We start from the raw sequence: 12,599 nt of genomic DNA on the forward strand, positions 1-12,599 counted from the left end.
ACAGAAAAAATAGATTAAGAAAAGTTTCAAATTGTCAAGTGGCACCGAGGATGACACTTTCGACGAAATTCACTTCATTGGAAACACCAAATATAGATTTTATGTAGATTTTTGGAATAAGTTGAATATATTTTCTCCTTATACTATATGCAAAAAGACTTCAGCGGTATTTTAAGAGAAAGAGGAATTTCTACACACACACACATTCGTATTCAAAGTCCGCCTGGAATATTCTTCGTGTGAAAATTAAAATGTTTCCATAAATGTGGCCACAAGCACTCAGCTTTTTTTCTTTTAAAAAAAAAGGACATTACCGTAATAAAAAGTAATAAATCATCATGCATACTGTTTTTTAAACTTAAATAAGCCGACATTATTTTTTTTTAATTTGTAAGACGACCTTCAAATTAATACACATTAAATAAAAAGACAGACGCTATATGATTGGATATATTATTATTTAAAACAATACTCGGGGATGCCTAGTGACAAAAATATTCATATATATATTTAATAGTCATACAGGGTAAAAAACAAAATATGTAAATATCTTAAAATTATGTCTCCTTATATTTTGACATTTTAACATACGACCGTGTTTGTTTACGCTCGAATTGTTCATAACGCCATTAACTTTAATTAAATGCTCGCTGTTATGTTGACCCTAATTAATGTTCATGATAATGTTAACCTTAATTAAATATTACAATGTTACAATGTTATACTAAATTAGATGTTCATTACAATATGTTAACCTAAACTTATATTCTTTACAGCGGAACTTAGTGGTAATGATATGCAATACACGTAATTTTTAAAGATTTTCAGCAAAAGAAAAAGTATTAAGCTGAAATAAAAATATATCTTTATTTAAATACTGAAGTAAATCAAACAAATACAACAAAATTATAGGGAATGAGAAATAAAAGACTTAAAGCAAGTCTTCAAAAACCTGTATACATAGGACTTAAACATCTCAAAAAATATTCAATACCAACATATTTGCAAAACATACCGTACGATCCGAGATCGAATACGTGTTGAAGTTCTAGGTTGAGAAGAAAGTAATAAAAATAATACAAAATAAGAATTCGTGAGATAAATACAGAGTAGATATAAAGAGGAATGTGGTTCTTTGGTACTTCCTGGACAGAACACATCACAAAAATTCACCAAAAAAAAAAAAAAAAAAAACGCAACAGAAAGATGGTGAATGAAAGCGGGTGGGTGGGGGGGTGGGGGGTGGGGGGGGGGAGGCACCGAGCACCACATCAGATCATACCGTGTGTATCACATTGCTTTATATACATTACTTTTGACATGATAATGTTTGTGCAAGTATTTATATGTGTTAGTTACATAAACTATGCACACAATAACCTGACCTGGACCGCTATAACACGATCTACTTTTTCTCCAGACCCTCACCAACGATTTCCCTCAGCTTTTTACATTACAAAACACATCCGCAAATGATAAGGAGACTAAATACGTCTATATAATTCATATATATATATATATATATATATATATATATATATATATATATATATAATAAACGCAATGCTTTGGGTTTACTTTCAGCTAATTTTGAAAATGACCTTTTCAGCATTAATGGGGATAAGAAGGAATATAAAATGTCTTAATATATAAAAGGAAGACCAGAACGGTGAATGCTGGTCTGCGTGTACTGGCTTAACAAAGGCATAAAAAGGTACATGTCTGACCATATTCATTGTGAGTTAAAGGGATAATAACTCTTCGTATGAGATCTATATTTCACAATAAAAACCTTGTGAATAACTCATAGAAATATAATATATTCTGTTTTACCACAAAAACAGCAGTTATAGCTTTTATTCTGATATCTGAACTTGTCTTTAGACCACGTGACCTCCATTGATGTCTATACTCTGTTAAAATCTCTTAAGAGATTTTAACAAAAAACCAAACTTTTTAGAAAAAAAAACAGGGACTAACTTTGAATGTAAAAATGGATTCATTAACCATTGGTAAGTATGGGAAAATTGTTGTTTACTCCAGGAAAATTCATTTTTTGGCCGAAACGAAGAGTTATTATTGCTTTAATGTGATAAATTTTATTTTTTTCAAAACCTTCTTCAAATTTTTAAATTGCACCTTAAACATCTAAGAGACAAGCAAGCACACTATATTTTTATTGTAAATAGAACCTTATTTTTTTCAAAACCTTAATCAAATTTTTAATTTGCACCTTAAACATCTTAGAGACAAGCAAGCACGCTGTATTTTTATTGTAAATAGAACCTTATTTTTTTTCAAAACCTTATTCAAATTTTTAATTTGCACCTTAAACATCTTCACAAGGACTTCAATTATTCTATTCAGGCTCGTTGCCGGGGAGGGGGGTGGGGGGGGGGGTTCAAACGCACATCCCATTTAGGTGGGAAAGATCAGTTCTAGGTAAAATTTGATATAGGGACATGAGGGATTGATGGTGAAAAGTCCATTTTTTCTAGAAAAAGACCCCCTTGAAATTGCTGGCTACGGGCTTGCTATTTCCATTAGAAAGAAGAACCTTGTGATTCTGTTCCAACTCTGCTCCATTAAAATCAAGGTGGTACATATATAACAGTAATACACACTTATATTAACAAATAAACATATACAAACATAACAAGAACAATCACAGTAACAGTAAATGGAAACCAGTTCAGATCACATTAAGAATTTTGACATAATTATAATAGCACTTATTATACAATTAAAAAAATTTGACCAATGATCAAAAACAATGAGAACACTGCTCAGCAATGGAGCATGAATACCAAATCCTACTTTGATCTTTGACACAAAACCATGGAAAAAATAAATTATTGATTCCTAGCCAGCAATGAAAGAAAAAAAATCAAGTCACTTAGATTTCACAGATATATTATAGATAAGTACTTATGATTAACAGATCCTGCACAGTGGGTGGGTGGGTAGGGGTAGGTCTTTTTTTTTTTCAGGGGGAGGGGGGGCTAGATAGAATGCCTCTGACTCCAGGAGAACTTCAATTTATTAAAAAAAAAAAAAGCATGCACACACTTCTTAAGTTACTTACATGACCCTGAAAAACAGTTACCAGGACAGTAACAGAACACAAACAGATCTAACCAACCCAAACTATCAAACAACTTCAATTTACAATACTTTTGTCTACCTATCCTTTATCATTACACTGTAGCTGCTCCAACCCCTCCATCACTTTGAGAATGTCCAGTAAACTGAGGTTCAGTTCCTCTTTCAGCATCTTGTAGAAAAATCCTGGTGCCGTGAACGACATCTTGACCAGTTGCCCCAGTAACTTTCCATTAAAGCCAGAAAACCTGAAAGCGACACAATAATTTACATGTTACATGGATCATTAAAATGATAATCACAAATTATTATATCCAAAAACTTGACAGATACAGGTAACATACTGGTACAATGTCATCACCACAACTGTTGAGCTTTCACAGATGTATGATTTATCCTATTTAATACAAGTTCAAGTGTACATGGATGTACAGATGAAAATATTAGTAAAAGGACTGAGGGACAGTCAAAGAAACAGGCAGACAAAAGAAAAAAAGGGCAAATCTACAAACTGATAAACAAATGTGCTGGATAGGCAGCCAGACAGAAAGCCATAGAGAATAAAACTGAGCAAATTACTTGGTAAATCATAAACAATTTATAAATTAACTGTTCAGTTTTAAGACTCATATTAAGCGAGTAATCAATGTAGGCCCGTAGCCGGCAATTTCAGAAGGGGGGGTCTTTTTTCTGAATAAGTGGACCCTTATCTATGAAACCTTTGTGCACCGAGATCAAATGTTACCCAGAATGGACCCTTTCCTGACAAAAAGGGTGGTTCTTTCAAACCCCCCCCAACCCCCCCTGAATACAGGCCTGCGTTGTCTCAAAACCTGACTAGATGCAACCAAAAAGTATAACTTGGAGGAAAAAAACGTTTTGTTACATTGTTTCCTAAAAAAACCCTTTCTGAGCTTTAAGGACTGAAAGAAAAAGTAGTTGCTTTTTATATTCTTTAAAGAGTGTATTTAAGTACTTCCTACATGCTGCAAAACATTCATATATTTACATATATTTCCTTACCTCTGTGCAATATGTGCCAGATCATTATCCTCTAGCCATTTCTTTATATCTTCCTCAGTCCAATCCCTGTGTTGCCATGGTATCGGGCCAGCAATTTGAGGCTCTGACAACACCATTTTGGGTGGTGCATTCTGGGGCTTTGATTCAGGAAACATAGAATGAGGCGAAGACACTGGTTTCTTGACACTGCTGCTTGGGGCTGGCAATGGTGCTGGCTTAGGTGCTGCTTCAACAACTAATGGTGGTAAAAAATTGAAATGCTTTTTTACAGTTGTCCTGCTATCAATCATTAACTGAATTTTTTTAACTTCAATTTTTTATTGCCAATTGCAAAAACAAATAAAACTGATATGAAGAAAAATTAATCCAAAATATATGTTAATCTTTTTATCATCTCTGTAGAATATGGGGGCATGAACCTTTGTAAAGTATTGGTACTAATACTAGTAACACTCTCTTTTTTTTTCATAAAAGAAAGTACTTTCAATTTAATATCTTTTTTGAAAATCTTTCTTTTTAAATAATTTACCTTCTTGTGTACTGAGGCTAATAGGTCTCTCTGGGGATCCTGAAATTCCCCCGTTGACCGTTCCATTGACCCGACCTCTTGGTCCTATCTCTTTGGCCACTCGTGGAAGGTTCTCGTTGACAAATTCTTCAGTACTTATGTCAAACCAGAGCTTTGTTCCAAGCATTATACCTAAGATAAATATAGTCTGAACTAGTTTCCATAAAAAAGTTAATTAGAAACTTTTTGACTGTGCTAAAAGACTTATTTTCACACTGTCCACCAGGTGGCATCGGGAAACTAGACAAGATATTAATAGAAGTACACAGTCCCAACTCCTATTCCCATATATGTAGACACTTATTAAAAAATCGTCAACTACACAGTACATGTTAGTTCGTTACGTCCTCATTTGTCTGCTGCATAGCAGGAGTGAAAAAATGTCTCATTTTTGGATTTTGTTGTGTTGCCTCATAACAGAATACAATGTGAAACAGCCAGAACAGTGGAGTACACTCAAACACTGTTACAGTGTAGTTTTGGCCCTAGAAAAATCAGTGGTATGGCTAAATAGGCTTTTCACTTTCTTCTGTAAAGATGATAAAAATAAATTAGCTTCTAAATCTATACTCAATAAATATTAGAGAATTGTTTCTCATGGCTAAAAACACATCAAGTTAATGTTGCCGCTTTCTACTCACCCAGCCACCCATCTGGTAAATACTGTTGCTGTAATCTCAGAGGGACAACATCTTTTCTAAGACGATATGCATACTCAGCCTCTGGAATGTGAATAGATATGCAAATTTAAAAGAAAAAAGTCTGAAATGTATGCAGGAAAAAAGGATTGCTGACAATTTATTCACGCCAAAAAAGCTTCCAAAATATATCACAAAAAAGTAGTGTAATTAATCAAAATAAGAATAATAAATAAATAAACAAAATAAAATATTTCAAATAATCTTGTTATAGCCTGCCCAACTGTAGTTCATTTGTATTGTTTGTGTTCACTTAAAGTAATCATGTAGCCCATGCAAGATTATGATCCCCTATCTCAGAGCTTTGTTTCATTTCAACTTTTATGCTGTAATTGTTAAGATTAATTTATAATTCTTATAATTCCAGTTGAGGAATGTGGCACAAATGTTACTTTAACGGTTGTGAAAGGGGGGGGGGGGGAGGAGGGGACCATGCCTTCCTGGGTTGTGGAGAGGGGGGAGGGACACTGTCTCTTCCTGGGTTGTAAAGGGGGGAGGGGACTGTGCCTTCCTTGAGGAAACTCTCACCAGTTCTACAGCTGGGACTGTCCTTGTACTGCTGAGACATACAGATCAATATCACAGCTGCCTTCTCCACTGCATGCGCCATAGCCTCTAGGGTAGAGCCAGCTGGAATGAGGATCAGAGGCTTAATGAAAGTATAGAATAATGCATATTTAAGCTTATTCTAAAAAGGCATAAAATCATGTGTTTTTACTATCTGAGGTACTTCAAAAATTTTACAGCCAAAGTCAAATATTGTGTGCTGAACTAGTAAAATGGCAAATATAAAATGTAAGCACTTCTTAAAATCAATGCAATTTTACTGATCAAAAGAAAAAAGTTGGTTGACCTAGTCTGATAAATAGTGTAGAGCCATGGGAGAAAGTTGTAAAAACTGAAAATCCTGAAAACGTAGATTGCAATTTTTCTTACTACATTTAGACCATATGAAAAAAAAAGGATCAATTTGAAAGACTTAAAACCCGGAAAGTCTTTTTTCTTTTTCTGGCCAAAAGGGCAGTTCTTTCAAATGCCCTGACTCCCCCTTAGCTATGGCTCTATCAACTCACTGAGCCATCCCCGGTTCTCACTTACTCATGTGATCCACATCCATCCAGACCTTGTATCCACATGTTCTCAGGTAGTCCCTCACTCTCAGCATGGTGGGCTTAGAACCCCAGTTGTAGCTGATCATGACATGTGGGGCACCACCATTATCATCAGCATCACCATCTGAAAATATATACCAACTGTTAATTAACTTATCATAACATGTGGGGCATCACCATTATTATCAGAATCACCCTCTGAAAATCGAATTGTGATTTAGAGCGGAGCTTGACTGGTCAAAAGGGAGGTTCTCTCACTCCCTGCCCCCCCCCCCCCCCCCCCCCCCCCCCCGAGCCCTGCTAATGAATCTGTAAACATTATAATTGAGATAAATTATTTCTAAATCTTCCATCACCAAGAAGACTTACCCTGAGTGTATTTGACATCTGCTTCACCTGGCTGCATATTTGCTTTCTCCGCTAGCTTGTCCTGTATTACCCATAATGCTCCTCTTGCAGACTGACTGATATCGTCTATTGGACTGGCGGCAGTCCTTTCTAGTACTAAAATACACATAAAAGACAATAAATATATTACTTGGTTTCACAAAAAGAATGTGTAAGTTTGTACCAAAAACACCGTAAGGCTGACTCTGGGATGTTGATCTGAGGAACAAATGTGGCCATACGGCGTAAAGTGGTGTGAACTGTTTAACAGATAAGACAAGAAATAAGAGACAAGAAACACCACAAAAACTGAAAACAAAAAATTTTCCACACTCCTGGCCACTATGTATGGGTGCCAAGAGTGGGGAATGTCCTGTGCCTCTCTTGCAGTACTAGGAACACACACTAGCTATGCACACCCCATGGGGTTATCTCACATTTTAATGAGTGAATGAATAAAAAAAGTAAATGAATATATGAATAAATTATATCAATAAATAGATACATGAACAGATGAATGAACAAATCAATTGAAATATTGCATATTGTAAAAATCTATGTTCAACTTGTTATTACTCAATATAATTTAATGCTTCAATCCTATAATTGTAATCCTATCTACTGAGTGTATATTTTATTGAAACAACAAAATCTCATTTTCACACAAGTAACAAGGAAAATTCTTCAAAAAACATCAATTTGGAAAAGGACATCCCCACTGCTGCCCCACCTTCCATTAGGCCTGGTTCATCTCGTATCTTCTGTTTATTTTCCTCACTGAAGGCCAGAGTCCAGACACACTGAGCCGCCAGGACTTGCTCCGCCTTCGAATTCTCCGGCCTCAGAAGCTGGACGCAGCTCGGAAGAATGCCCCCCTCCACCAATTTCTCTTTGTTTGCATCATTGGAGGCCAGTTTGTTCAAGGCATGCAGTAGCTCACTTGTTCTATACCCAGATTTCACAGAATAGTGCTTGTCATTTGCTAATGTGCCTTTTAACAGCTCAATCATGAAATGAATATTAGCATCACTGGCATTCAAGATATCATTTTCAGCTTCAGTCGTTATATAAGCCAAAACAAAAAGAGTTTTGGTTTTAATTGTCAAAAAAGTCGTTTGTAGAAATCTGGATAATATTTCAAGGGTATTTGCATTTCTAAATACTTGGGCACTTTCTGGAACGTTTTGGGAGATATTATGGTACATTCCCAAAATGGCCTTTACCAGAAAGCGTGAGTAGTCAGTGGTTAACTCGTTGGGTGCCAGGCGCTCATCCTGCAGGATTCTTAACGTGAGTTCAATGATTCCTACTTCTATAGCCTTTGTACAGCATTCGGGTCCCCTATCAGTACAGTTCCATATGATCCCCATGGCAACCTTCATGTTCGTCATAGCATCGGCTGACCCTGAAATAACAAAGAACACACATCTGCAATATTCTATCGAGAAAGAATTAAGTTTTTTTCTTTGATCAACAGCTAAATAATGAAATTGATTATCTCCAATACTTGAAAAAAAATTACTTTTTTCTTATAACATAACACAGTTGATGCAATTCTTTTCTGAGCTACTGAAAAAGTATTCAAATCTATTTATCTCACAGAAGTCACTAAAATGCAAGATTTACACTAAGTCTAGCTTATTAGTAGTTTCCATATATTTTCATAAATAATATTTAAGCTAAAATGAAGTAAAAAACATTCAAATATCCTTTTATCCATTTATTATGACTTGACCTGAAGATGTGAATAAATAAATAAATAAATAAATAAATAAATAAATAAATAAATAAATAAAAATAAATAAATAAAAATAAATAAATAAATAAATAAATAAATAAAAAAAGAAAACCCATTATACTTAAATGTCACGAACAAAGTATATTGTTTACCTTCAAATAAAACTTCTCCCCCATTCTCTTCAAAGCTCCACTTCAGAAATCTAACAAAAAATTCTCCATAATGAGAATCCATTATTTTCTTCCTTTGTACTTTTACAGACTTTGGGGCAAAGGAAGTCCTGGTTCTATTGGACAAGTATCTCATTTTCCCCGTCAGTTCACTGGTTTTGAAGACTTCTAGATCCGCATCCCGCAGAAGGTTTACCCTTTCCTCAATCCCTGCAAGGCATTCTTCCAGAGTTTCTTTTGGCTTCTCATCCTAATAATGAATTATCAACAACAACATTACAACAATACATAACTTAATCATAATTCATATCTATGAGCGGATTCTCAACGAATTGAGCCAGGCTTTACAAAGCCGGTGACCTAAAAATGGCGGACGTACATGAAAGAAAACCGCCTAATCTTTTAATAGTCTCTCCGCCTCCCCACACGTCGTCCCTGCGGGATACAGTAATTAAATCTCGGCTCCGTTCGCCATGCGGAAGCTACCTGAGAAATTAATATCTCTGGTGATATTATCTCCGTAGATAGTCGATTCGTTGCTGCTCTACGGGCCAATTCATTCCTTTTTCGTCTCTGTTTTGACAGATAATAAAACAGAAGAGCCTTTTTCCTTCGAACGCCTTCAGCCGCCATGCTTTCTTCACCACGAGTTTAACTGATGAGCATGCGCACTTAATATTTCTCAGGTAGCTTCCGCATGGCGAACGGAGCCGAGATTTAATTACTGTATCCCACAGGGACGACGTGTGGGGAGGCGGAGAGACTATTAAAAGATTAGGCGGTTTTCTTTCATGTACGTCCGCCATTTTTAGGTCACCGGCTTTGTAAAGCCTGGCTCAATTCGTTGAGAATCCGCTCTAACAGACATAAGCCCAGGTTAAAAAATAAATGAACAGATTTTATTGCAGATCTTGACGAATCTCAGGAACCATCAGAATTCTGTGTTTCCGTGGAAAAACTCATGTCTGATCTAAGGCTGTGTTCAGGATTGATTTTAATGATCTAAGGCTGTGTTCAGGATTTATTTTAATGATCTGAGGCTGTGTTCAGGATTTATTTTAATGACATGTAACTCTAAGAAGGAGGCACTTTGATTGCTTTAAGCCTTGAAAATTTAGTGTCTGACCAGGATGTGATATAATCATAAATAGAATATTGCAAAAAGAAAAGCTTTCCACCCTCCCCCGTACCCCTGCTGTCTGCCATTTGTTCAGTTTTGCTCTCTCCGTCTTGTTGTCATCATCACTGTCGCCATCTCCATTACCATCAGGCTTGGTAGCAGGCACTTGGGTGTTCCCTGGATCTTTCACATCCCCATTACCTATCTTTCTGTCTGCCAGTTCTTTTTCTGAGGAAGGATCTTCCTTAACCTTTGATGTATTCTCATTATCTTTGGTAGACTCCATGGTTTTGGAAATTGGTCCCTGGTTTAAAAAAAGGTATCAAATTTATTCTTAATTTCGTGATCAAGAGTTAAAATTACATGAAGTCTACACTACAGTCAAAGTGGAAATTGTTGGATTCTAATGCAATGGTGAAGTCAGGCCAGTAATTTCTATGAATTTTGCAAATTCATCTGCCCAAATGAGCCAGCAATTATCTTTAACTTATTTCCTCTAATATGTATGTGTATTTCTGACATGTAAATAACTTTTTGCATATCAATAATTATACGCTTTTCTTTTTAAATTTCATTGCCATAGTTGTTCTGGGCAATGAAAAACTGTTGAAACACCTAGATGTGCCCCAATATCATGTATTTTAGAACTTAAAAGTTTAGGAGATATATTTGTGTCTGTAAAACCTTGGCTGCAAAGATCTAGATATCATCAGGACCATACTAGTAAGCTTGCAGCACAGTTAGAATTTTCAACATTTCTTTGTTCAAAAAATTTTCAACATGGTCTAAGTGAGGCATGTATGCTTTTTTTATCACTAAATCAAGATGATTCTAGTAATTTGATATTTTTCTACTATATTTTACATCACATTTATCATTAATTTGTTTCAAAGTTTTTTTCCAGCAAAAAATATCCCTCTAAAAGGCTATAAGAGCATTTCATCTTTAAGTGATCCCATTGGGGTTGAATTCCCAAGCCTGACTAATTCGGCAAACCCAAGACAACATACATGTTGAGTAAGGGAGCAATCACGAGAACTAGGTACAGAATTACATACAAAATAATATGTCTACTAAATAACTTAACTGGGTTTGCTTACTCAACATATTTATGGTTTAGAAGTTCAACTCCTTGTTTAACATTTCTATGACCCATTCCTATACCTAGATTGATCTAGCATGATTGACCAATCTTGGAGGGGTTTCTCGCTAAATTGCATTCAGCTTAAGTGGCTCTGATGTCTAGCATGCCTACTGAAGCTGTTAGGAGGTAATCAACTATCGTTTAGCAGCTTTAGTAGGCATGCCAGACATCTAAGCCATTTAAGCTGAGTGCAATTTAGTGAGAAACCCCTTGGAGATGGGTTGATCCTGCTAGATCAATCTAAATATGGGAACGGGGTCTATAATTACCTTATTTGTTTTCTGAGTTGTGCTGTCAGCTTGGTTTTCACTGGTCACATGGAGGTCAGTCTCAGGGCCAGTACAGCTGGTCACATGAACCAACTTGTGAGCAACCTGAAGTCACAACCACAGTGACTGTTATTTTAATTGTAATATTGGATGAGTGAAATTCATAAAGATTGCATGTGCTATGGACCTTTTTGAAGAAGAGGCCAAGGACTGTATGATATAGTATATCTAATGAAGATCTGCAGAAAAAAAAATCTTACCAGAAGGTCATGAATGAAATAATCAAGACAAGGAGATGGAAATGAATTGGCCATGTGCTGAGAAAGGACTTGTAAGTTCCACCACAAAAGTAGTCATGTACTGGACACCAGAGCGATACAGTTATAGTGGCAGACCTAAGACCACATGGAGAAGGACGGTGGAGGCAAAGCTGAAACAACTGGTTAGTACTTGGATCACCTATTCTAAATGGCCCCAATGACATCTCATATGTACTGTACAGTCTCATGACATGGCAGTGGTGCTACAGGACATGAATGGAGAACTAGAATTTTGCAGTAAATGCAGTTTGCAGATTGATGTCATGGTTTCTGTACCGACTCCTACTCACATGCTCGCCCCACTTGGATTCGGCGATAAATATAATACCATTTCTGATTAAATAAACTAAGCTGTATAAAAAACCATGATCATATTAGATCACCACAGTCATTCCCGGCATTCAAAAGGAAACACTGACACCTAGTACCTGTACTTGCATTGGGGGCGTTTCGATAGTCCGAAAGTTAATTGGTCCGAAAAGTGGTAACATTGATTTCATCGATTTTTAATCAAGGGTTCACCTTCGGACAATTGAATCTTCGGACTATTGTTACGCCCCCCTTGCATTTGGGGGGGGGGGGAGGGGGGGACAGATAGGTCTGACTTAGAAAAAATGAGAAGCTACTAGGAATTTGCAGGTTATTTAGGCCAGGGAATTATATCGATATAATTCCCTGCTCTGAACGAGACAAGAGACTGTAGACAAACTAAATTTCTTTTGAAATTTTACCTGATTTGCAGTACTGGCCCCACATCCCATTTACTCTTCAATTTCGGAATATTTAAACAATCACAAAAAACGCATGATTTTTTGGCCAGGAATCCAGACAGCTAAAAAGACACCTTCAAATTAGTGTTGCCAATATACAGGTATGTGGCCTTCACCTTTGGATTTGCAGGTCTTATTTAAAAAATATATAAAGTAAATATGAAGATAAATTTTCAGC

General features: G+C 36.1%; 1 protein-coding gene across 2 annotated transcripts; it reads right to left on the bottom strand.

The window, feature by feature from the left end:
- Window positions 1-441: 441 nt before the first annotated feature.
- On the bottom strand, window positions 442-12,531 carry LOC106161607 (uncharacterized). Of its 2 annotated transcripts, none has more exons than XM_013538612.2 (12): window positions 12,383-12,531; window positions 11,332-11,436; window positions 9,989-10,222; window positions 8,781-9,048; window positions 7,621-8,295; window positions 6,873-7,007; window positions 6,490-6,627; window positions 5,920-6,021; window positions 5,335-5,415; window positions 4,655-4,825; window positions 4,126-4,360; window positions 442-3,350 (listed from the first exon to the last, which is right to left on the bottom strand). In XM_013538612.2, the coding sequence occupies exons 1-12, from the start codon at window positions 12,410-12,412 to the stop codon at window positions 3,185-3,187; spliced, it is 2,340 nt and encodes a 779-aa protein (XP_013394066.2). In that variant the 5' UTR covers window positions 12,413-12,531; the 3' UTR covers window positions 442-3,184. The 2 variants fall into 2 exon arrangements, with proteins under 2 accessions (XP_013394066.2, XP_013394065.2); XM_013538611.2 differs by having other exon boundaries at window positions 4,126-4,363.
- Window positions 12,532-12,599: the final 68 nt, after the last annotated feature.

Source organism: Lingula anatina, chromosome 7 (genome assembly GCF_051362555.1).
Source record: "Lingula anatina isolate TDL-2025a chromosome 7, LinAna3.0, whole genome shotgun sequence".
In the NCBI taxonomy this organism is placed as follows: domain Eukaryota; kingdom Metazoa; phylum Brachiopoda; class Lingulata; order Lingulida; family Lingulidae; genus Lingula; species Lingula anatina.

Excerpts from the sequence above, each read along its gene's own strand:
- LOC106161607 (XM_013538611.2), bottom strand. The coding sequence starts at position 12,412 with ATGGGATGTGGGGCCAGTACTGCAAATCAG. Across the intron at positions 9,049-9,988 it reads ACAAATGGCAGACAGCAGGG|GATGAGAAGCCAAAAGAAAC; the intron begins GTACGGGGGAGG and ends ATTCATTATTAG. Across the intron at positions 4,364-4,654 it reads TAGCCTCAGTACACAAGAAG|TAGTTGTTGAAGCAGCACCT; the intron begins GTAAATTATTTA and ends TTTTACCACCAT.